We start from the raw sequence: 23928 nt of genomic DNA, 5'->3' as shown, positions 1-23928 counted from the left end.
AAAACCGGGTAATATTTTAGGGTTCTAGCGGTCAAAATGGAGGAGCCCAGCATTGAGGAGCTCGTCGATGCTGGCCTTGGCCACGAGGAGGCGCGATCTTTCCACTGGAAGCTCAATCAATCGCTGCGAGCATCCGGTGAGTCTCCGTCGAGCATCTGGAGGTCGCTATCAAAGAATGTGCTCGCTCCATCGCATCCATTTCGGCTCCATCAGCTCCTCTATCACTCTTGCTACAAAAATTGGGACTCTGCGAGGCTTGGTCCGCCTCCAGTGTGGATTCCCTCCTTGTAAGTGAAGCAAATTTCTTCTCTTCTTTACTCTCATTCTTTGCGCGACACAGAGCCCAGGCAAAATCCACGAATTTGGGAAGAACGATGGACACTTACGGCAGAGATCTCTTCGGCTGTTCTTTCTTTGATCCGATCACGAACTTCGCCGAGTTCCAGCGATTCTCGGTTGAAAATCCAGACGTAAGTTTGTCTTGTGGAGTGTGTTCTTTGTAACGTTTCTTAATTTTCCAGGTTTATTGGAGGATTGTTCTCCAGGAGCTTGAGATTCCTTTCGTGGAGCAACCTTCGCGAATCTTAGACATGGAAAGAAATGAGATTGATGGTGAGCCATGTCCCGGGGGTCAATGGCTTTGTGAAGCTACGCTCAATGCCGCGGAATGCTGTTTCCAAGAGAGCCGATGTAGAAAAGCTTTCAACACTGCCATTCTTTGGAGAGACGAAGGTAACGACACAGGTTTGAATTCACTCACACTAAGCGAACTCCGATCACAATCCTGGTATCCTTTTTTGTCAACTCTTTTTTTTTCTTGGACTAATCTTTGATGGATTTTTTCTTCTTGTAGTAGAGTGGCAAACTCTTTGGAACGATTGGGTTTCTCAAGTGGCGATGCTGTTGCTATCAACATGCCAATGACTCCAGTGTCAGTCGTTGTCTATCTCGGGATTGTGCTTTGCGGATGCGTGGTTGTCTCCATTGCTGACAGCTTCTCTTCCTCGGAAATCGAGACCAGGCTAAACATTTCCAAAGCAAAAGCGATCTTCACTCAGGTCGGTCTTGTCTGAAAAGATTATGCTATAGTAACAAAAGACCGTGCTTGCAGGATGTTATTGTTCGAGGAGGGAAAGATCTTGCTTTGTATACGTAAGTCAAATTCCAAAGCATTTACTCGTCCGTCTCACTGTCTTCATTGCAGTCGAGTTGTGGACGCCAACGCTCCTCGAGCTTTTGTAATTCCTGGAAAGGCGGGGGCTTTGACAGTGGAACTTCGCAGCAACGATATGTCATGGGATGAGTTCTTGGCAGTGTCCACGGGCCTTGCTCGGTAAATTCATCTCTTCGGTTTAGTTGTTAGCAAACTATCGTATAGCGGCTTTTGACAGGCCACAGGAGTATAAAGGCGTTGCTCAGTCAGGCGAAGCGTTTTCAAACATTCTGTTTTCCTCGGGTACCACAGGTACACTTACATACACTAAATTTACGGCCAAGTTGTATACTTTTTCTCTTTTACTTCTAGGTGATCCGAAAGCTATACCTTGGACGCATTTAACACCAATCAAGGCTGCTGCGGATGGCTGGGCACATCAGGATATACGAAGTCGTGATGTTGTTTCTTGGCCAACGAACTTGGGGTGGATGATGGGGCCTTGGCTCGTTTATGCGACTCTTGTTAACGGTGCTACTATAGCTCTCTACAACGGGTCCCCTCTAGGCCGTGGCTTTGCAAAGTTCGTCCAAGTAAGAGTTCATGCTCTTTGAACTTGTTTTACACTCGAGCTATGGTTTTTAACAGGACGCTAAAGTAACAATGCTGGGTGTTGTGCCTAGCATTGTCAGACATTGGAAGACAACAAAGTGCCTGGATGATATTGACCTCTCACATATAAGGCGAGAACATCCTTCTGATTTATGGTCTTAAAGGTTGCTTTCTTCAGATGTTTTAGCTCAACCGGCGAGGCATCGACAGTAGACGATTACCTTTGGCTCATGAGCAAGGCTTCTTACAAGCCTGTCATTGAATATTGCGGGGGTACTGAAATCGGTGGCGGCTTTGTCACGGGCTCACTTCTGCAACCTCAAGCACTAGCGAGTTTTAGCACTCCTGCCATGGGATGTGATGTTTTCATTCTGGACGAAGCCGGAATTCCTCTGGTAAGTGCTCTCTTATTGTGGATGCTATAATGTTTTCTTAAAATTTGCTTTGCTCGCAGCCAAGCGAAATGCCTGGTATCGGTGAATGTGCTCTTGATTCTTCGATGCTAGGAGCTTCACGCATCTTACTGAATGCCAACCATTTCAACATCTACTTCAAAGGAATGCCAAAACACAATGGAAAGGTAGATGATCAAAGGAAAGCCAAGTATTTTTCTCTTACGACACGTTTTCTTAGACGTTACGGAGACATGGAGACGAGTTCGAGCGTACGCCAGGAGGCTTTTACAAAGCCCATGGCAGAGTGGACGATACAATGAACCTGGGAGGCATCAAAGTAAGCTCTATATCTTCTTTTTTCTTCTCGTGGATTTTGTTTTTGTTTTCCAGGTGAGCTCCGTTGAAATCGAGCGCATTTGCAACGCAGCAGATCAGAGAGTCCTGGAGACCGCCGCAATCGGTGTCTCTCCAACCGGAGGTGGGCCGGAAAAACTTTGCGTAATTGCCGTTCTCAAAGCCGAAGTGACCGACAAAACTGACATTTCTTCCGAGCTCAAGCTAAGATTCAACGCTGCCATCCAACGAAAACTAAATCCTCTGTTCAAGGCAAGTGCCATCCTCGCGTTTTACTCTCAAGTTCTCATTTTTCTCGCATTTCCCAGGTTGATTCAGTAGAAATCGCTGGTTCCCTTCCTAGAACAGCTTCAAACAAGGTGATGCGAAGAACTCTTCGAAGCCAATCCACTAAACGCACGTCATTGTTATAAGAGAAGGTAAATTTCTTGCTTCTCTCTCCATTTTTTGTCTCTAAAAGTTTCTCTTTTTGTTTTTTTGTTTTTTTTTTTTTTTTTTTTGGCCAGGACGAACTCAAAGAAAGTGGCGCCAAGGAGACGAATATGCGAATGCATCTCCTGTGAGGAATATACATTTAACATCTGGCATGCTTTGCTAGGGGCTAGGGTTTGATTTGTCGTCGGTGTGGGATCGTGAGAGCGGGAGAGTAGGATCGCGCAAATGGAGGGGAAGAAGGCGGATTCTCCAGCGAAGACATGGGGAGACGTGATTACATCGTCTTGGCGCCGTAAGTTTTTGAGCGGCATTGCGTTCTACATTTCTAACTTTTTTGCAATTTCCAGGGAAATCCTCGACTGAAGCTAGGGCCGAGGCTGAACCAAGTGAGTCTGAATCGACAAGCCAAGAACAAATCGCAAGCAATGAAGCTGGTTTGTATCCTCTCCTTTTTGTTTTCTTCGTTTCTCTTGTAACATGGAAGCTGTTAGGAGGAGATATCCGTGATTCTGCGAGTAAGCCCCTGCAAGAAGAAAAAGAGAACGAAGATAAAGCGGGGGAGAGTGTGGAAGCTCCAGCAAAAACATGGGGAGACATGATCTATCCTTCGACTTGGAGACGTAAGTTTTTCCTTTTGGAAAAATTAGAGTTTTGAATTTCAAATGGCTCAGCTTGTTACAGGTAAATCTAGAGACGACTCGGAGCTTACAAAAGAAGTGTTACAAGAGGAGCCCATTCCGAAAGACCAGCCACGTGATGAGAAACTCAAGGGGAAATGCGATGGCACCAAAGATGCGAACCAGGTGCCTGCGAAAACGTGGGGAGAGATGATCCATCCCGCCCTTGCTTGGAGGAGTAAGTTCTTATTCTATTTAGCTATTGTGTTCATTCGAGAGAAAATGTTTTGCAGGGAAGTCCAAAGATGGTGCTGAGCCAAGTGAAGCTGTGGAAGCAGCAGCGCAAGAAATTGATGACTTAGAGCTCAAAGAAACTAGTGACGATGTTCCTCGAGCAGCAGAAGGCACGCTGACTGCTGTAGCAGCGAGCATAAAGAGAAGCATTGCTGGCATGAGTCGATGGAGCATGGCAGATCTTACGCTGGGTCTGTATAAATTATCTGGTCGGCATGCTCTTGAGGGTGCTGCTGATACCATCAATGGCTCTCGTGTTTCGTCTCTGTGAGTCGTTCTTTTTATTGTATGCCTTCGTAAGCTAACTTTCAGGATTGCAGGGAAGAGCTTCTAGAGATCCAACATTGGTTTGGGTGGGCGTATGCTGCCTATAAGAAAAGCAAGGAGAAGCTTGCCAAAGACTTGAAGGTCTGTTCTTGTTTTACAGAAATTCTTATCGCAGTGATTTTTTTTAATTTTTTTTCCAGATAGAAGAGACGCAAATTATTAAGCATGTCTTTACTTCTGGAGTTTTAAAGCCTGCGTATTTTATTGCTGTTGATAATGTTAGGCATTGTGTAGTGATCAGCATCCGGGGAACTTTGGCTGCTACAGATGTTTTGACCGATTTGAATCCTCACAGTGAGAAATTTGAGGGTGGGTAAGTTGTTTAGCTTTCTTATCAATAACTCCGATTTTAAACAATGTTTGCCTCTTTTACTCGTTTGCAGATATGCTCATTCCGGAATGCTTGCTGCAGCTCGCTGGCTTATGGATAATGAAACTACTTGTTTGAGAGATCTTCTTGTGGCAAATCCGGTAACTAGCTCGAACTTAAGTTTCCATAGGCTGTGATCTTATGTTTCTTGTTATCAGGAGTACCGTTTTGTTCTTGTCGGGCATTCCCTGGGTGCTGGAACAGCCGCATTGCTTTGCATGCTCTTGCGGGACTGTGATGGTGGAAGCGTAGGACCTCTTTCGAGGCTTGGCATACCTCCTTCGTGGATTACATGCTGGGGTTATGGATGCCCTCCTTGCGTCGATAAGAGGCTAGCTGAAGAAGCGGGTTTCATCAGAAACATTGTTCTTCAGGTTCATGTGCTTTGTTTTTATATTCGGTCTAAAGTTTGCCTTTTCAGGACGATGTCGTTGCTCGAATAAGTCCTGGAGCTCTAGAAGACTTGCGATCCGAAATATTGGGAACAGACTGGTAAGATAAAGTTCCATGTTCTTGAAATTTACTTGCTAGGATGTGATTTTCAGGAGCCAGGCATTTAAAGATGGTAGCAAAGGGAAGAAAATGTTGGAGCTGGCTCAGGGGACACTGCCAGGCGTGGCAATGAAATATGGCCAGGCTGCCTTGGTGGTAGCAAGGTCAGGGGCTCTGGCCGGGACGAAGATACACAAAGCTGCAAACTGGTTTACAGTTGGAATGGCGGCTGCGGAGCTTCTGCGCTCCGCTTCGACATATAGAGGCAAGCTCTTTTATTTCCTCTCTTTCTCCTAGTTTTACTCAAGCGACACCTATGCCAGGAGTGTCCACGACTGAAAACGGAGACGTAGATGATGACGTCGACGAGAAAGATTCTGAAATCGCAGCGGCAACCTTGGCAGCAAATGTGGCTGAGACAGTAAAAGACCCGAAGGAAGCCATGGAAATGGAGAGACTCTACGTGCCGGGACTTCTCTATCATATTCTTCGCAAGCCACTCCAGCCCGAGCTATTACTTGAATTGGCATTGCCGGCGGCAGCATCATCAGACGATGAAAAACAAAGGAGTGAGAGTCAAGAGACAAGCCGAAGAACTAGCAAGAGCTCTCCCAAGCAAAAGACGAAGCAGCCCCAGTTCCAACACATTGTTGTTCGCGGTGACGATCCAACGTCGAGGTTTAAGAGGATTGTGCTGTCCAGCACACTCTTGTCCGACCATGGCTGCCATCAGTACAAGGAAAGCATTCAGGATGCAGTTACATGGATAGAGAGCGAGTGATTCTCGTGCGATTATATATAAGCGATTCAGTGATTTGTAAAGCAATACCATTGACATGTTTGTGATATTGTTCGTGATATTGACGTTAACAATGATTGGAATATCCATTAGGTTCCAAAACTGTAATAAAAGGTGTTTTTATCGGTATTATTAAAAAATAAAAAGTACTAAATAAACACTATAAAAGTAATTCTTTTTTAAGCTAAATAAAACGATATAATGAATATTATGTCGTTTTTTATATTTATAGTTCCTCTGAGTTTCATAAGTGTTTATGGAACAAATAGAGGTGAAACTTTTTGGAATGAAAATATGATAGTTAGTAGTGAAAGTATGGATAGAATTATTGAAGGATTTAATAACCTTATTAGTAGTATTGATTCATCAATTCCATATAAAATAAATTGGTTTGATGTAGTTTATATTCCTCTTAATATTGGAACAGCTGTTGTAAAAATAGGGCATTTTTATGGTCAAGAACCATTTTGTAAATCAAGTTCAGCAAACGGAGAAGTTTCTGGTCATGTTATGAAAACATCAATATCTAGATTATTAAAGAGATATGAAACTAAAATACTTCAAAAATGTGCAGAATATGTTTTAATTAAATCTGTAACTTATGCTATTTCTTATTCATTTGATGGTATTTCAGAACCTGATCATGAACATTCTCAATCTCAATCAATAACTCAAATAAACTTTTATTGTGATTTTACTAATAGTGTTTTAATAAGTGCTTCAAGAGGTAAACCTTTTCAGTTTATCAGAAGTGATCAGTTTTTGGTATCCACTAATAAGAAAATAGTTTTACTTTTACAAAGAACATGTAATCTTGTTTTATTTTTTAAAAGATCTATTATTTGGGAAACAAATACATTCATAAGTAATGCAATCACATGCACACTTGAATTACAAAACGATGGCAATCTTGTTATTTATTCAACCACAAAATCACAAAAGAACTTGGTTGTTTGGGCAATCAATAAATATTGTCAACAACAACCAAATTGTATTTTGGCTTCATTTTTAATTGTTCAAGATGACTGTAATCTAGTAGTTTATAATGCAAAATCCCCAAATAATCCACGTTGGGCAACAAATACATTATGTAAATAAACTTAAGGCTTTGAGTAAATTTTCTTCATACGAGTTCATAATAATAACTAATATTAATTCGAATTACATTCTAATTAGAATAATAGATTTCATGTTATTTATAATAAAGTAATTCTTATTTCATTCTAGGGCTCTAGGAATGCATATCTCCTCCTGGAACAATGTGGGACGGAGGATGGATTTCAGTACCGCCGCCGGAAATTCCATGGCGGATGAGCGGGGCTTCCCGGCCCTTGCCAGTAAGCCGACACTGGGGCGAGCCAATCCCTTCGCCAGACACGGCATTGGTACTGTCTGTGACGAGCAAGCGATGAAGAGCTTGCCTCCACTGCTCGGGAAGCCGCAAAAAATTCTCGCCGAGGAAGAAAAATGTGGCAAAGAAGAAGCGAAAGATATTGGTAAGCTTTCTAGCTCATCGGCAATGATTGCCTCAGAAACAAAAAAAAGGCTTGAATTGTTTGCGCAGTGCATTCTGCGAAGTTGGAAAGTGGGGTGGGAAAGATTTTTGTTGGCAATCTTCCCTATGGTGTGACAAAGGAGAAGGTTGTCGAGCTTTTCTCTCGTTTTGGTCCGGTGAGGGATGTTATCTGGATCCGCAGCCACGATCATCCCGAGAGGAACAAAGGCTTTTGCTTTGTTTACTACGGAAGCTCCAGTCCAGGAGCTTGTGCACTTAAAGCTGCAGAGGTTGATGGAGTGGAATTCGAAGGAAAAAAGTTGGCTATCAAACTAGACGATGGAAGAAAATCACGTCAAAAGGGAGAGGAAGAATATGGAGACTGCTCGGATGAGCCTGCTGCTCAAAGATTCCGCGAGACCATGGAAATTGACGCTGGTAACTGGCATAAGATCGTCAACGCTTTTCAAGTGATCGACAAGGTACTGTTTTCCTTGTTCTCTTTTTAGTTCGCTTTTTTCCAACTTTCTTTACAGCCAGTGCTACGAGAGTATGGGCTTTTGGTCGATTTCTATGCGAGACATGGTGACAAAGTTGCTGCACGAGCAACTTTTGAAGCTATGCGAGCTTCTCACATCAAGCCCAATGTTCATATCTACACGAGGTACGCGTCTTGTTACTGAAACCAGAAGGAGTATTTTGTCTTTCAGTTTGATTCATGCTTATGCAGAAGCTAGAGACATGGAAGGGGCTGTAGCGTGCACTGAAGAAATGCTTTCCCAAGGCATACAACTCAATGAAGCAGTATTCTGCTCGATCATATCGGGATATGCAAGTGCTGGAAATAACGAGTACGATTCTCGCACTGAGGCAAGGCTTGCTGCTCTTACAGCGTGACAATTTTTGCAAGGGCTGCAGAACATTGGTTTGAGAAATTCAAGGCCGAAAATCTCGTTCCTGGTGGGATCGTCTACAACAGTATAGTCCAAGCATATTGGTAAGCCTCTTTGTTTCTTTCTAGGTTGGTGCTCTTTGACGAGTTTTCTCGATACAGTCAAGCTGGGAACATGGAAACGGTGGAAGCTTTACTAGCACAAATGGAAGAGGAAGGATTTCAAGGAAACTTGGGACTATACACCACAGTGCTTAATGGTTTTGCAGAGATACGTGACGAAGAGAAGTGTCTTAGTTTCTTTCACAGATTGAAGGTGAGTCCTGTGACTTGATATTGGGCATTTGTTTCAAGCTGTTTAAGAACTTTCAGGCTTGTGGATTGTCACCAACAGCCGCAACATACGGCTGCATTGTCAAACTTTTTACGAAGGTTTAGATTTTTCCAAGAATACTTTACGTTGCTGACGCGCTCTGTGGCAGGCTGGAAACATGGCTAAGGCTCTTGATATTTTGGAGGAAATGGATAAGCATGGAGTTTCTCCCAACAAGATGATCTATGCTATGATAATGGACGGCTACGCTCGTGGTGGTGATTTTACAGCTGCATTCAAAGTCTGGGAAGATATGGTTTCGGCCGGGCTTAAGCCAGACATTGTGACATACAACATCCTGGTTCATGCGTTCTGTAAAGCTGGACGCATGGACAAAGCTCTTGGTGTTTTGGAAAACATCCAAGCCAACCGACTTCTTCCAACTATCGAAACATACACCTCGATACTTGATGGATATGTGAAAGGGGGACATATCCAAAAGGCACTGGAAGTTTTCGACAGGATTAAAACGGCAGGCCTGAGACCTGGGGTTGTTTCTTACAACTCCTTACTCAGCGGCCTTGCGAAAGCGCGACAGGTAACCAAGTATACGTTTCTTCTTCCTTTCTCGATGTAAGTTTCATGGCAGATGGAAAATGCGCGTCTGATGCTTGATGAAATGCTAGCGAACGGGGTTGTTCCGAACGAACGAAGCTACACGGCTCTTACAGAGGGCTATGCACGAGCTGGCGATGTCGAGAAGGCTTTTGGAATGTTTCAAAGGATGAAGAAGGAAAATCTAGCGATCGACATCGTTGCCTATGGTGCGCTACTCAAGGCATGCTGTAAATCTGGTGCCATGCAGCGTGCAGTGGAAGTGTTTCAACAGATCACTGACGCAGGACTGAAACATAATCGAATCACGTACTGCACTATGCTTGACGGGTAAACGAATCCCGTTTGATAGTTTTCTTTCTTACTCTGTTGCCTTGTAGGTGGGCACGAAAGGGAGAGCTTTCCAAAGCAAGAGATCTCTTAAAGGATATGCAAAAGCATGGTTTTCATCTTGATACAATCTGCTACACGTCCTTTATCAAGGCTTGTTTCAGAAGTGGAGACACCGAGGTGAGATTTCTCAAAAACGATCTTCTCATTTGATCCTTTCTTCTATAGCAGGAGGTGACAGAGACTCTGGCAGTAATGCGTGAGAAAAAGCTAGAAGTAAACGCAAGGACTTACACGACTCTCATTCATGGATGGCTAGCAGCTGCTGATCCGGACCAGGCAATCTCGTGCTACGAACAAGCAAAAGCCAGTGGACTCCAACTTGACAGTGCTCTGAGCAACTGCCTTTTATCTGGATTGATTTCCTGCGCATCGCAAAACAGTACACTGGGCGAGAAGATTCAGGCTATTTCTGCCGAGATTGCAGCTCAGAAAGTTGTTGTGGATGCCGCAGTTGTCGCAAAGATGGACAGATATCTCAGGCGCAGAGCTAGGTGCTCGTGATCCGCGATTTTGCTTAATGCTTTATCTAGGTTTCCTAATCATGGATCTAGACAAGATTGATGTGAGCGCCTTGTCAAGAGACGAGCTTCTAGCTGCATTCCTCACGCTCAAGGAGGAAGTCAAGAATGGTAATCGAAAGGGGATCACGAATCCATTGAAGTTCCCACCGAGTGAATACAGCAAGGAAGTCTTTCTCATCAATCAGCCCTTCGTCAAGTTGGTGAAGACCTCCAGCGCAGACGCTGTGCGGTCGAGCTTGATGGACAAGGAGGTGCTCGCCTACGCTATCGGCAAGATGCTGTCCCGGACCACCATGGCTGAAGCTAGGTCAGTCACTCGTTGTTCTCATGGTAAACGACTTATCCTATTCTTGTTTTGCGCGTCTTGTTCGAAGTGTTTGCAAGTCCAGGAAAAGTGAGATGACTTTAAAGACATACCATCAGAGTTTCCTGTCTGGATGCTGGTACCTGACGACTCCGTCACCCAACTTTGCCAAGAGGCTTCGCAGGCTTGGCATTGAAAAAGACCCGACTGTGTCTGAAGAACAGGACGAGGAGCTCCCAGATCCCTATCCCATTCCTTACCCCGTACCAAGAGACGGAGATCAGGCAGGTCTTGCCGTTGAGCCACTTACAAACGTAAGTAAAGTCTTTCGCTGAAAGTGAGCCGAACTTACAAGCTTTATGAGCCATGGCAGGAGTGTGAGCTCAACGTGCAGTTACATTTGCAGGAAACAGACGCAGAGGAAGCTGCTGATGAACCAGACATGGAGACAGCTTCAGGCTCTGTCCAGTCCATGGATGGAACACCCGAGAAAGATTTCTCGGTGAAGGTTTGTGTGACAGAATTGAACGAGTGGATAACTGTGCTGTGCATCGAAGGCAAGGAGGTATCTAGGAGCTTTGTATTTTGGTTTAGTTCCTCACCGTTTCGTTTTTAGCCTCTGACAGTGAATGGGATGTATCAAGCTCTTGCTTACGCCTGTAAGGAAGGCTTGATCAATCTCGGAAAAGGACGGGTTGCGCCAGTTTTTGTCCAGCAGTGGTCACGAGACGAATGGAAATATGGCCTGCTTGACATATACGGATCTGTGACGCTCGAGGGAGGCCGAATCACGGACGAGTCATACAAAGGTGAGCCACGAAAACTACTTTCTCTTGCAAACCTTCTGCTGATGTTTGTGCCACATGAATAGAATTCCGTGAGCAGCAGTTCCAGCGATGGAAGTTCCTTGGAAAAGATCCAGAGCACTTCCATGTGAAGTTCACCAAGGCGAAGCTTGAAGAAGCTTTGTCATCCCGTCAACAGTGGATGCAGGCAAAGTGTAAGTCTCATCCCGGTATCAGCTACCCTGACAAGCAGTACGTTGTTGCAAATGCCTTCGTTGATGACCAGGTATTTATTCTACCAGCAATAGTTTTAACCTCGTTTTGAACACGGTTTGTTTGCAGCCATACAGGCTCCCAGATATTGGTCAGGAAGGTGGCGCGGTGATGCCTCATCCCATGCTGTTTTACGAGTCCCTCCTCAAGATAATCATCGGTCCAAGGGTGGTCAAGTGGATGAAAGAAGATGTCGATCGCGCGCTGGCAGCCAGGGTTGAAGCTTTGGTGGAAATGTCTGCCGCTTCTTCAAAAAGACAGCGGCTTCAGTGAAGGTAAGACATTTTACAAAGAACTTAAGTGTCAACTTTTTCAGGAGGCCCTGGCGAAGGAGGATTTTTTGGAATGCAGGTGTGGAATGCAGGCTTAATGTCTCTGTAAGTATCTCTAAGGGAGTGATGAAAATTTGGGTAGGCAGGCTGTAGGTACTTTACATCGTTTGCATTGTAGCACGGCATGAGCATAGCCCTTCCACTGTGGTGAAAAGGTTCGAGAAGGTTGCCTCCCGGTTGCACCCACCTTTCCAGAAATCATTCGGAAAGGCAGGAAGAAGGATTGGGTGTTGAGCTTCAATCTCCCTATTGTGCGAAAAAGGAGGAACAAAGGCTTTTCGAGTGGAATTCGTAGGAAAAAAGCTGGCTACCAAACTAGACGATGACGTAAAAAAGGATGCTCTGGATGAGCACACTTGCATAAGGTCTCGATTTGCTCGATAAGGCACTTGTCTGTTTCTTTTTAGCCGGAGTATGGGCTTCTGATCGATTTCCATCTACACAAAGGATGCATTTTGTTACTAACCAAAAGAGTCTTGAGTTATTTGTTTGATACGTAAGCTAGAAACATGCAACAGACTGAAGAAATTCTTTCCTCAACTTATACAACTCACTGAAGCAGAAGACTGGGAAAAATTAAAAAGACAATGGAAGTTTTCGACAAGATCAAATCGGCAGGCCTGAGACTTCTTTCTTACAACACCTTACTTCGCGGCCTTGCAAGGTAGCCATGCATGCTTTGTCGATCTAATTCTGATGTAAGCTTCATGCCAGATGGAAAATGCGCGTCTGATGCTTGATGAAATGCTCGCGAACAATGTTGTTCCGAGCGAACGTAGCTACACAGCTCTTACAGAGGGCTATGCACGTACTGGCGATGTCGAGAAGGCTTTTGGAATGTTTCAAAGGATGAAGAAGGAAAATCTAGCGATCGACGTCGTTGCCTATGGTGCGCTACTCAAGGCATGCTGTAACTCTGGTGCCATGCAGGGTGCAGCCGAAGTGTTTCAACAGATCACTGATGCAGGACTGAAACATAATCAAATCACGTACTGCACTATGCTTGACGGGTAAGCGATTCCTCTTTGATAGTTTTCTTTCTTACTCTGTTGCCATGTATAGGTGGGCACGAAAGGAAAAGCAAGAGATCTCTTAAACGATATGCAAAAGCATGGTTTTCATCTTGATACAATCTGCTACATGTCCTTTATCAAGGCTTGTTTCATAAGTGGAGACACCAAGGTGGCGAGAGAAACACGCACGATTTTACAGTCGCCTCTGTAGCAGCATCAAGCTTGCCAGAAAAATAAAAACCAAAGAACATTGAAAAAAAAGGAGATTCCAGCTTATTCGCCACTCATAGTAAATCTAGGGGAGGTTTATTTTTAACCACCAATAAACTAACATGGAACTAAGGAATATACTTATCGCTTACTTCGTTAAAAAGGGTATATGCTATTTCGATTTGAAAGAAAAAAAAAACAATGCCTTTTTCCCATTTTCTAGGGCTTAGTGACGGACATGGTGGCGTACGTGTGACACTGGGATGTCGATTCTAGCTCCAATACAGCCGCAGGATTCATGGTATTGTAGCTCTCTACTTTTGCTTCTTCGCTAATTTTGTGCCTTTGTATTGCAGTCTCATAGGCAGATTTTTCAGAGTTGGGTTTGAGAATGTGAGCTCCAATTCTTGTCTGAAGCGATTGATACCCCGTGCTTCGAAGATCTTTGAGCGTGACAAGCTCCAGCCAGTGAAGAACAAGCCGGTCTTTCGTCGGGTTGAGAATCCCCTTCTGGATAAGAAAGTCTCCAAGAGGAGGAAAGGTTTGAGCTTCGTGTTTTCCATGTCGGGACTGTGCATCTCATGTTTTTGTATAGGTACAAGACATGGAAAGGCATGGCTCGAGACAGGACGGAACTTTACCGAGATTGAGCTCATCGTTCTCAGCCCAGCCGCGAGTTCCTTGGCGCAGTTTCTACGAATGCAAGAGGACGCCACGGCTATTTGGAACGCACTCGACAACCTGCCTAGAGGTCACGATACGTGGGATAATTTCATGAGTGTGGTCGTTCACTTCTGGAACTACAAAGACTGGCCTCGTGTTACACAGGTTTGTAAGTGTTCCTTCATTGCAACTTTCATGAAACTTTTGTTTTTTTCTTCTCCAGATGTGCGAGTGGGTGCTCCAAGGCACCGCTTTTCGGCCAGACCTCGGCTGTTACAATCTTTTGATTGACGCTTACGGGAAAAGCTTGAACATAGAAGATGCTGAGAAGACTTTCAACCGGATGCAAGAGGCTCTCTGTGTTCCGAACGAGGAAACTTTCGGCGTCCTGATAAATGGCTACAGGCTTGCGGGCTCATTCGAAAAGGCCGAGGAACTCTTCGTCCAAATGCAAAAGCGGGGATACAGTCCTGGTAACGCCTACAACCTTTGTTCTGCGCTGTTGGGGGAACTAAGTTTTACTCAGGCTTTTGTTTCAGGGCCGCTGGCATGCAACACCTTTCTCCACGTTTTAGAAGACGCGAAAGAATACAGGAGGGCCGAAGCTTTGTTCCGGGACCTGGAGAAGTACGAGTGCGAACCAAACATTGACACTTACAACCGGATGATTGTCATCTATGGCAAGGTAGTGTTTAAACTTCACAGAGATCTTGGAAGGTAAGTTTTTAATATCTCTATGATCAGGCAGGGGAGCCTTCCAAGGCGGAGATGCTTTACAGAAGCATGAGGCGCGCTATGTGTCCTCCAAATATCTGTACATTCACTGCTCTCATGAACGCTTTTGCGAGACAAGGGCTGTACCGAGAAGCCGAGAGATACTTCGACAAGCTGCAGGAGTTCGACTACAAGCCCGACCACTACGCCTACAACGCGTTGATGGAAGCGTACAGGTATAGTAGAAACCTTCCATTTTTGTTTCCTTGAAAAATGCTGTTTTTTAAGCCAAGGAGGTTCTCCGGCCGGGGCACTCGAGATTTTCCAGACAATGCAAAGAAATGGCTGCTTCCCGGACACGGTCTCTCACAACATTCTTATCAATGCCTATGGACGAGCTGGGCTATATGAAGGTAAAATCTTTCGAAAGCCCATTCGACCACTTCCAAGTTTTGCTAAGAGAGCCTCTATTGCAGATGCCGAGAAGATTTTCAAGTCCATGCAAAGCGCCGGCTTTTCTCCAAACCTCAAGTCCAACATGCTCCTCCTGAGCGCCTATGCAAGAGCCGGGAGGGTCGAAGAGGCCGAGGAGCTCGTCTCCGCCATGGAGAGGGATGGAACAAAGCCGGACACTCTGATCTACAACGCTCTCATCAACGCCTATGGGGTTTCCGGCAGGCACGAGGACATGGAAGCTCTCCTCGCAAAGATGGTGAAATCGTCGTCCAAGCAAACCAAGCCAGACATTGGTACCTACAACACGCTGATCCAAGTTTACGCTCAGGCGGGATTCATTCCCAAGGCGGAGGAGCTCTTCCAGGGACTGGCGAGGCTCAAGCTCGTTCCGGACGCCACGACTTGGACGGCCTTGATGGGAGGCTACGCCAAGAAGAAGCTCTACAGGAAATGCACGAGTATCCTCAAGAAGATGCTCGAGTCCGGGTGTAGAGCCGACGCTGTGACCGCGAGGGTGCTCTTCTCGGCGTGCCGGAGCCCCGAACAAGTGGAGCAAGTCACCCAGCTCATGGAATCTCTCCAAGGGAGATAGAAATCGTAAGAAACTTTAGAGTTCTTGAAAGCTCGTAGAACAAAATTTATCTTTTCCATGAAATCCATTGTGTGTTCTTTCAAAGATCCTCCAAACTCCCATAATTTGGTTCCAACAAGTCTTCCAACAGAACTTGTGAAGAGCAGCATTTGTAAAAAATTTAAAAAGTGAGTTTTTTAAGACTAGATACAAACTTCTGAATCTCCAAAGCATTTCTTCAAGCCAAGCTTAGTCTTCACGTAGGTGTCCATTTCGTTTTTACAGTGAGCAGTGTAATAAAGCCTAGGAGCGTGGTTCTCGATCTCAACTTTGTAACCTTTAAAAGCACAAGAACTCTGAAAATTTCCACCGGGACATTTCAGGATCCCATCCACATTACTCATGTGTTTTTTGAGATCAAAGAGAAACTCCTTGTCTCCACATGATAAAGCTACGGTGGTGGCATTGAGCTCTAGGAAATTGCAAACTTCGCAACACAATACCCCTAAATTCCAAAGCAGGGGCAGAATACACAAATTTGATACAAAACTCTTCCTCATTTTCTAAGCGTGGCAAATGTGTAAAACAGCTTCTTCTATGAATTATTCCTAGTGAATTACCTATGGCTAGTCTCCAGACAAGTGTCATCTGCAAATTCATTATAGTTTACCACGTTAGTGACTTGTCTTGGCAGATAATAAATTCTTTCTGGACAAGAAGATAAGTCACTAGCAATGTTAAAGACACGCCTTGCATAGGATTGGAGCACTGGCCGAGTTCCCTGTTCTCACTGGCCGGATTTGCCACGGCAAGGGATCTTCCAAGCTCGAGGTGAATGTCAACTCCCAGGGCGTGAGCTTCATTGAACCCAGGAGCGATGCGAGGCTTGACACGAGTGGTCGGACATCAGGCAGTGCCCAATTTCGGTCGATTTCTCGCTTTCTAGCCGCGGTGGTCATGCTGATCTCTCCCAGATGCCATTGATGCCAGTCCAGGTGACAACGTTTGGCTGTGGAGGAGTGGCCATTGGCTTCCACTTTCTACACGTGATCATGGACGAGTACAGCCTCGTAAAATTTCTCACTAGATGGAGTGAGATCCACCGTGGGGTCGCGACGATCAACCCAAGAACTACGGGAGAGCCACTACCTTTGAGGCGGTCTCGGCATTGCTGTGGTCGTCTATAACCACAGCAGAAGCCTTTTCCGGGCATCTTGATACTTCCTACATGCTGCCCATCAACTTGCGAAGCCAATGTAGATTTGCGCCCTAGATCCCGGAAGACTACTTTTGCAATGCGTTCGTTCCATGCCAGGCATACGCTGCCAGCGCGGGAGAAGTCGCGAGTGACAAGAGCTTCGCTGCCAAGCTAATCCATGAGAAGATTACAAGCTCGGACCACCTTTGCATGTGCACTGCCGTGGACTAGCTCAAGTTGTACTCTCCCGCCGCACTGCTGCTGACACTGCACTGGCCTCCACATCTCTGAGGAGGTTTTCATTCTATGCCATTGATTTTGGGTGGCGTGGTGGCACATTGGCTCAGCTTTGCCTTCTTCCTTCTGCTATGTGGCCTTCGTCTGTCTGTTTCCAGCTCCAGCCCAAAAGTTGAGATCTATTGATCAGAGCAAGGGCATCAACGTACACATCTGGCTGTCAGCTCAATAATGCCTCTTTCACTCGCTGCTTTAGTGACAAAGAGATTACTAGCTGGTCCAAGGGTCTGTGGAGGAAAGCCTTGAAACTTGCCATGAAATTGTGAAAATGTTGCTGTATTTTTGTTTGCTCTGGATAAACATGAAAAAGGATGAACACTTAATTCAAAGTTTATTGTTTCTAGCAAGTTGACAAATCTCCTTTTCTTTCTGGCTTTGCATTTCTATCGTGGTAACAGCAACAATCTTAGCTAGTGGCAAAAGCCATCCAATACTAATATTCATACTTATCATTGCTACATAGTTTTAAGGGTTAAGTAAATTTCAGATGAAACCACACCTCCTACAAACTGCTACAAACTTAGAAACGTGTGATGTGGATCTAAAATCCCCTCACTCATTGAGACAGTAATATAGTTTTGCTCTTTTCACCAAATATGATGGGAAGCTCAAAATCTAGACCTTGGGCTTACAACATGATACTTTAATACTGCCAGCAATCTTTAGGAACCCTTTAATATTTCTAGTCACTAGTGCCTACTTTAAAATGTGATGAGCTGGCAAAGATCCTCTCTGCAATTGGGGCACATTGTAGACTTCACATAATGATTTTGGAGATTAATTTATCAAAAATGTTTTTTTTCAAAGACCATGCATTTTGGGCCCTAAAAAGTGAGTGGGAGTTTTTATTTAATCAACTGAGTTTATATTATTATATTTAATTCAGATGTTAAAATAAATTGTTGTGTTTTGCATGTTGCAATGTTTGGTTTGCTTAATAGTAGTGCTTATTATTTATTAATATAGTTTATAAATGAAAGATTTATCTTATTACATATCAACCAATAAATGTTAAAATAAACTAAAATATACTAAGAAGTGTTTAGGAAAGTTTATATCCCTGGATTGCATGGCTAATCACCTGAGATATTAGTTTGGCTTCTGTTAGGATGTGTCAGATTAATTTAAATAAATAATAACCATTAGATAGTAGAATGTTTTATATTATTTGAATATATTCTATGCATATTCACTTAGTCACAGACAATCCATCGTTCTGGCTGAATCCTGGCTGTCCAACTTATTCCTCATAAAACTAATTAACCATGTTGATTTTTAAAAACACTAATGCCATCACTTATTAAATTTTATTATATTTTTAATATTTTAAATCTTTCTATAACAAACTAAACATTAGCACAATAAATTATTTTTGCTAGCAAGCATCCAAACTAGTTTTACTCAAGCAAACCATAGAACTACAAATTTACTCAATAAAAGCTGGAGCTTCCAACTTTATAGTTATGTATATGATATATGAAGAAAGATGTCTAGATTTGCTAAAGAGAGTCAAAAAGAGTTCCCCCATTGCTTGATGGTTCCATCAGTTACGTTTCCCGCCATAGCCAGTTGAGGAGCCCTAAATTTTGAAAAGCTTAGGGTTCTAGTGATGGCTTCCGATGGCAATCTCGCGCCTGGCGATGCGGTGCGGAGATTTGAGCTCCGCAAGGAAAGCGAGCTGCGCGTCGAGGTAGGCGTCGATGGGCCGCTCAGGATGCAGCTCGTGGCCGGCACGGCGGAGATTTTCGGCACGGAGCTCCCTCCACAGTACTGGCTCACTTTCTCTCCCTCACAAAAATTTGCTGTGAGTTTCTCGTCTGTTCTTCTTTCAGTAAGTAAGGAGGGATGTTTGAGCAGGTTTTTACGTGGGGTGGTGCGCTTCTGGAGCTGGATGGCGTATCAGAGGTTGCCTATGTCGCTGATGAGGTAAATTAATCTCTATTTCTTCTACTATAGTAGGAATCGCTGCTGAGATTTTTTTTCTTTCAGACACCGATGGTGAGCTACGTCAATGTTCATGCGGTGCTTGAAAACAGGCGCAGGAGAGCTCGCGAAGCAGCAATTTCTCTTCACAACGCTCCTGGCGAGATTCCAAATCCACTCACGCAGGTAAGAAGCAAGAACCTTTTTTCTTCTTCGTTCTTTTCCCGAATACATTTTAACAGTCGGAAACAAACAGGGACCCAGAGTGATGGTTGTTGGCCCGACTGATTCTGGAAAGAGTAGTCTTACGAAGATGCTCCTTGGCTGGGCTGCTCGTCAGCAATGGAAACCAATGTATGTCGACCTCGATATTGGTCAAGGATCTATCACGCTCTCGGGAGCAATCGCTGCAACTCCCGTCGAGACGCCTGTTGATCCCGTGGAAGGGATCATTCTGGATGTCCCTCTTGTTTACTTTTATGGTCACACCACTCCCAGGTACTTTGAAGTTCTTTTCAGTTGCAAATGGTGTGAGCACTGACAGGCTACTTTTCCCGTCCAGCGTAAACACTGAATTGTATAAAATTCTGGTGAAAGAACTCGCGCATCAACTGGATCTACAATTTGCGTCGAACATAGCAACTCGCTCTTCTGGAATGGTTATCAACACCATGGGCTGGGTCGATGGTGTTGGTTATGAGGTAGCCTTTTCATCCTGAGAGCTATGACTGAGTTTTGTTTTTTCTTTCTATTTCAGTTGCTTCTGCATTCCATCGAGGCGCTAAATGCTAATGTCATTCTGGTTTTGGGCCAGGTACGATGATCTAGCTGATGCTTTAGTATCGTTGTAACACCTCTTTTTTCAGGAGAAAGTGTACAGTATGCTGCACGATTATTTGAGATTAAAGCCTGGCGTAGATGTTGTCAAGCTTCAAAAGTCTGGTGGTGTGGTGGCTCGCAACCAGAAGTACAGGCAGCAAAGTCGTTTCACGCGAACAAAGGTTTTTATTTTTATTTTTCCTTTTTCTTGGAAACGGATTACTTACTTTTTTTTTTTGGTTTTCCAGAACTACTTCTATGGTCGATGGAACGAATTATCACCTCATGCCTCCGTTGTGAACTTTCAAGACATCCAAGTCGTCCGCATTGGTGGCGGGCCTCAGGCTCCTCGTTCAGCTCTTCCCATCGGTGCCGAGCCTACCGCAGATCCTACCAGAGTTGTCCCTGTTAGCATTAACCGAGACCTTGTCCACGCAGTGCTTGGAGTTTCCTACAGCAAAGATCCAGATCAAGTTCTTGCATGGTATGATCGTGTTTTTGTTTGTGAATCAACTGCTCACCGGTGTATGCTTGCAGTAACGTTGCCGGATTTGTCTACGTCACTGAAGTAGATCTTAACAGGTAAAGCTCTTCTTCTTATTTCGATTTTTGTTTACTTTTGCTTACAGGAAGAAACTTACATATGTTGCTCCCTGCCCTGGGCCTCTTCCAAGCAATATACTTATTGCAGGATCCTTGCTATGGGTGGAGTGAATATCAAGACACCGGTTTTGCTTAATAGAATGTAAGATAGGGTTCTCCAATTGAGATGGCCATGGCAAATGCAGTGTTCTTCGTTCGTAGCAAATGTGGTTCTCTATCTCGCTTTGCTGTTTCAAGGATGCCGTTCAGAAGCTCTCAGGTGAGCTTCTTATTTGTTTTTCTATTGTTCTTCATGACTTTATGTTCCAGACCAGGTGTTCTTTCCAAAAACGAGGCGGTGGCTTTGAAACTAGCGAGGATTGGTTTTCCAGAAACTTGGCATTCGTGCGAGCCGTACCTGTGACGATTGGAGTTGGCTCGTTTGGATTCGTATTCTTGAATAGAACACTTTCTGGTGTTCCTCTCGTCGCAGGTGCAAGCAGGTAAGACTTTACTTGTCTTGTAAAGCTCTGAGAAGTGTCCTGGACAACAGTTCTCAATCGAGGGCGGATGTTTTAGTGGTTGCCTTGGCTGCTACTGTGCTTCTCGCTGGACTCGTCTGGATCTCTATTCAACCAAGACGCTTCAAGCCTGTAAGAAGTCATTCCACTGCAAAAGAATGTTTCATTATCTATGTCCTTTCAGGTAGAGTTGGATGGAGTACAATGCATGAGGGTGTATTTATCGTCTGAAGAAGCGAAAGCGGAGCTTGTATGGTACATTTTTGTTTCTTCGCGATTTTTTTCTTGACTAGTGAGTGCGTTTGGCAGGGCCTGGGAGACAATGAGCAAGACGACTTGCTGCAAGTCTTTTGTTGTGTTATATAAGATGCGATGCGTCTTTCAAGCGGGAATAGCTGCGGATCAGGAAGGTGACGCCTACAAAATCGATGGGCTCAGCGTCATGAGAGGAACTTTATGCACGGCTGCTCTAGCCAGTGGTAAACGTGAGTTTCAGATGCGAGACTGTGTCATTCGTTTTTCTCACCAAAGTTTTGACTAGAATCATACTTGGCCAACCTTTCTTTGTACCCGGGTCGCTATGAACTCCCTTTCCTGCCTCAAAACACCCAGGTACGCAACTTTTCTAGCAGGCGATTGAAATGCAGCACTTTGTTTCAGTCTGTCATAATCCAACCTTTGGGAGACTCCGGTGTTCTGATACTGGCGGGCGATACTATCCGAGGCTTCTCTCCTCTCGACCAGGTACAAAAACAATCGATGCAGTTTTTACTCTCAGTGTTTGCGGTACAGATCTGGATCACTACACTTGGCCAGAAGCTAGATGCTACACTCGAAACCCTTCAAAGTCAGTGAGATAAGTGTTTTCTTGTTTCACTCGAACTGGATGTTCTTCAACATCACAAGCGCTGCAGCGTTTTTAGGATTCAACTTGGAGAGATTCTTGGCCGCTGTTTTAGCACGCTCGACGTCACAATGGGTCCTGCACGATGCAAGGAGGCTCCCCCAGGCACTCGCAACAGGCTCAAACGGCATGTTTTGGATCAAGTCCTCAGCCTTCTCGAGTTCTCCCAAGCGACCAAGTATGTCAACCATGGAGCAGTAATGCTCGCTGCCAGCCACTATGTCACGGTCATACAGCATCGAAACGAAGTACTTGCAGCTTTCCTCGAGCAAACCAAGGTGCCTACAAGCCACCAACGCGCTTGTCACCGACACCTCGGTCACTCGGAGGCCTTCGTTCTCGACCCTCTTGAACAGCTCGATCGCTTGTCTTCCATCGCCCAAGTGCGCGCAAGCCGAGATAGCCGCACTCCAGGTAACAATCTCCTTCTCCGGTACCATCTCAAACGTTCTTCTCACTTTTTCCAGCTTTCCATTGCGAGCATAAGCGGCCAGCAACGCGTTCCAAACTGTGGAACTCCACTCCGGCATCTCAGAGAAGAGCTTCTCGGCTTCCAAGAGCTCCATGTTTTGAGCGTGAGCCGACAGCATGCTCGTCCAGGTGACTATATCCTTTTTGGGCATGGCATCAAAGACTTGTCTTGTGAGCTCTGTATAACCATTCTGGGCATATGCTTGCAGCAAAACATTACCCAGTGTGATGCTCCACACTGGAAGCTTGTCCATCAAACTCTTGGCCTCCTCCAAATGGCCTCTGGAGCAATAAGCTTGGATCATAGCCGTCCAAGTCACTAAGTTCCTCTGTGGCATCGAGTTAAACACGTCTATCGCCGACTCCAAATCTCCATACTGAGCGTAAACGGTGATCATGGTCGTCCAGGCGACGACGTCCCAGTACGGCATTCTCTCAAACGTTCGTACGGCGCCCTCGAGATCGTTGTTCTGCGCGTAAGCTTGGATCATAGAAGTGAAAGAGACAATGTCCTTGTCTCGCATTGTGTCGTGAAACAAGCTCCTGGCGTTCTCTAAGGATCCATTAAGTCCGTACGCTTGGATCATCGCGTTCCAGCTGACCACATTGTGCTCGGGCATAAACTCATACACGCGCCTGGCGCATTCCGTACGCCCAGCTTGGGCATATGCCGCCAGCAGCACTGTCCACGTCACTATGTCCCTCTCAGGCATCATAGAAACAAAACCCTCGGCGGAGTCAAACTCGCCAGAGTTACCATAGAGAATTACCATTGAGTTCCAAGAAGTTACGCTCCATCGCGGCATTTCGTGAAATACCTTATGCGCTCCAACAAAATGCCCATTGTGGGCATAAGCCAGTAAAAGCGAATTCCACACTGCCATGTCTTCCTTTGGCATTCTATCATACAGGTAACGAATTCCATCCCAGTTTTGGTAATGGCCGCTACTTTGAATCAGGGCCGTCCACGTCACAGAATCCCACCCGGGCATCTGCCTAAACAAACTAAAAGCCATGCCAAAAAGCCCAGCTTGGGCAAATGCCCCTACCAAAGTGTTCCACGACACTATATCTGGCAAGGGCATTCGATCAAACAGTTCTTTAGCTTTAGTGAAATTTCCAGCTTGTAGATATCCCGATAGTATAGTATTCCATGAGATTGAGTTTGCAAATTCTAGATTTTCAAACAAGAGCTGAGCTTTACGCAAATCCCCATGCTGGGCATATGCTAAGATTAAAGTGTTCCATGAAACAACGTTCCATTCGGGCATTGTCTCAAAGATGGTCTGAGCTTTGCTAAGTTGCTGGTTTTGGGCATATGCTTGTAAGATCGAATTCCAAGAGACGACGTTCTTCTCGGGCATCCGATCAAAAAGGTTCTTCGATTCCGTGAGTTTTCCCTCCTGGGCGTACGAGGCGATCATGGAATTCCAGGTGAGAACATCGGTTTGCGGGGCTCTCTCGAAGAGCGCTCGCGCCGAATCTATATGCCGGTTACGGGCATACGCCTGGATGATCATGTTCCAGGAGAAGACATTGGGCTCCGGGATGGAATCAAAGACCGCGCGAGCGCCCTCCACGCTGCCGCAGCGCCCATACATGTGGATCAGGAAATTGGCCAGGAGCTTGTCGCGCCGGTGATGCTCGCTGCCGGAGATGATCGAGTGGATCCTCTTGCCGCGCTCGAGATTGTCGCAGATCTTAAGCTCCAGGCACAGCTCCTCGCGGCGATCCTTGATCGCGTCCTCGTTCTTCAGTGGCGGAGCCACAGTTTGAATTCGCTCCATATCGGACGGTCCGAACTCGCCACGTCAG

General features: G+C 45.2%; 6 protein-coding genes across 11 annotated transcripts; 5 read left to right on the top strand and 1 right to left on the bottom strand.

Annotated features, from left to right (window-relative positions):
• Positions 1 to 30: 30 nt before the first annotated feature.
• On the top strand, positions 31 to 3118 carry LOC9658928 (probable acyl-activating enzyme 17, peroxisomal). Its single transcript, XM_024683795.1, has 15 exons — positions 31 to 287; positions 341 to 470; positions 522 to 787; positions 854 to 1058; positions 1112 to 1152; positions 1205 to 1333; positions 1392 to 1465; positions 1526 to 1746; positions 1802 to 1896; positions 1944 to 2160; positions 2220 to 2345; positions 2399 to 2497; positions 2551 to 2766; positions 2823 to 2933; positions 3021 to 3118. Exons 1-14 carry the CDS (start codon positions 37 to 39, stop codon positions 2925 to 2927), a joined length of 2175 nt encoding a protein of 724 aa, XP_024539563.1. The 5' UTR covers positions 31 to 36; the 3' UTR covers positions 2928 to 2933; positions 3021 to 3118.
• A 398-nt stretch (positions 3119 to 3516) lies between these two features.
• On the top strand, positions 3517 to 5895 carry LOC112349404. The gene is made up of 10 exons (XM_024683796.1): positions 3517 to 3569; positions 3621 to 3804; positions 3860 to 4127; positions 4181 to 4268; positions 4328 to 4500; positions 4571 to 4658; positions 4716 to 4931; positions 4979 to 5049; positions 5103 to 5314; positions 5373 to 5895. Exons 2-10 carry the CDS (start codon positions 3777 to 3779, stop codon positions 5828 to 5830), a joined length of 1602 nt encoding a protein of 533 aa, XP_024539564.1. The 5' UTR covers positions 3517 to 3569; positions 3621 to 3776; the 3' UTR covers positions 5831 to 5895.
• A 1193-nt stretch (positions 5896 to 7088) lies between these two features.
• On the top strand, positions 7089 to 15534 carry LOC9658927. The gene is given in 26 exon segments (XM_024683639.1): positions 7089 to 7344; positions 7413 to 7825; positions 7880 to 8007; positions 8054 to 8194; positions 8254 to 8340; positions 8398 to 8606; positions 8609 to 8667; positions 8718 to 9146; positions 9198 to 9493; positions 9544 to 9673; positions 9725 to 10055; positions 10087 to 10384; positions 10467 to 10695; positions 10788 to 10889; positions 10998 to 11190; positions 11253 to 11452; positions 11509 to 11655; positions 12486 to 12781; positions 13230 to 13295; positions 13351 to 13535; positions 13590 to 13822; positions 13881 to 14130; positions 14197 to 14342; positions 14402 to 14607; positions 14660 to 14784; positions 14848 to 15534. Coding segments are annotated over 26 exon segments (5694 nt in total). The 5' UTR covers positions 7089 to 7121; the 3' UTR covers positions 15420 to 15534.
• A 2966-nt stretch (positions 15535 to 18500) lies between these two features.
• LOC9658715 (protein CLP1 homolog) lies at positions 18501 to 20427 on the top strand. The gene is made up of 10 exons (XM_002978720.2): positions 18501 to 18697; positions 18751 to 18819; positions 18883 to 19002; positions 19073 to 19314; positions 19379 to 19517; positions 19574 to 19630; positions 19683 to 19817; positions 19884 to 20119; positions 20173 to 20217; positions 20265 to 20427. Exons 1-10 carry the CDS (start codon positions 18503 to 18505, stop codon positions 20347 to 20349), a joined length of 1323 nt encoding a protein of 440 aa, XP_002978766.1. The 5' UTR covers positions 18501 to 18502; the 3' UTR covers positions 20350 to 20427.
• On the top strand, positions 20395 to 21945 carry LOC112349423 (protein COFACTOR ASSEMBLY OF COMPLEX C SUBUNIT B CCB4, chloroplastic-like). 6 transcript variants are annotated; one of them, XM_024683855.1, is made up of 8 exons: positions 20403 to 20720; positions 20771 to 20870; positions 20923 to 20993; positions 21048 to 21223; positions 21280 to 21350; positions 21399 to 21482; positions 21531 to 21585; positions 21653 to 21945. In XM_024683855.1, exons 1-8 carry the CDS (start codon positions 20443 to 20445, stop codon positions 21841 to 21843), a joined length of 1026 nt encoding a protein of 341 aa, XP_024539623.1. In that variant the 5' UTR covers positions 20403 to 20442; the 3' UTR covers positions 21844 to 21945. The 6 variants fall into 6 exon arrangements, with proteins under 6 accessions (XP_024539620.1, XP_024539623.1, XP_024539622.1 ...); XM_024683852.1 differs by having other exon boundaries at positions 20395 to 20497; positions 20548 to 20720; positions 21280 to 21585; XM_024683854.1 differs by having other exon boundaries at positions 21399 to 21585.
• Positions 21871 to 23900, bottom strand: LOC112349361 (pentatricopeptide repeat-containing protein At4g02750-like). Its single transcript, XM_024683638.1, has 2 exons — positions 21966 to 23900; positions 21871 to 21924 (listed from the first exon to the last, which is right to left on the bottom strand). The coding sequence occupies exons 1-2, from the start codon at positions 23898 to 23900 to the stop codon at positions 21871 to 21873; spliced, it is 1989 nt and encodes a 662-aa protein (XP_024539406.1).
• Positions 23901 to 23928: the final 28 nt, after the last annotated feature.

This window comes from Selaginella moellendorffii, unplaced genomic scaffold (genome assembly GCF_000143415.4).
Source record: "Selaginella moellendorffii unplaced genomic scaffold, v1.0 SELMOscaffold_38, whole genome shotgun sequence".
In the NCBI taxonomy this organism is placed as follows: Eukaryota; Viridiplantae; Streptophyta; class Lycopodiopsida; order Selaginellales; family Selaginellaceae; genus Selaginella; species Selaginella moellendorffii.
This window is presented reverse-complemented; position numbering and strand designations above follow the sequence as displayed.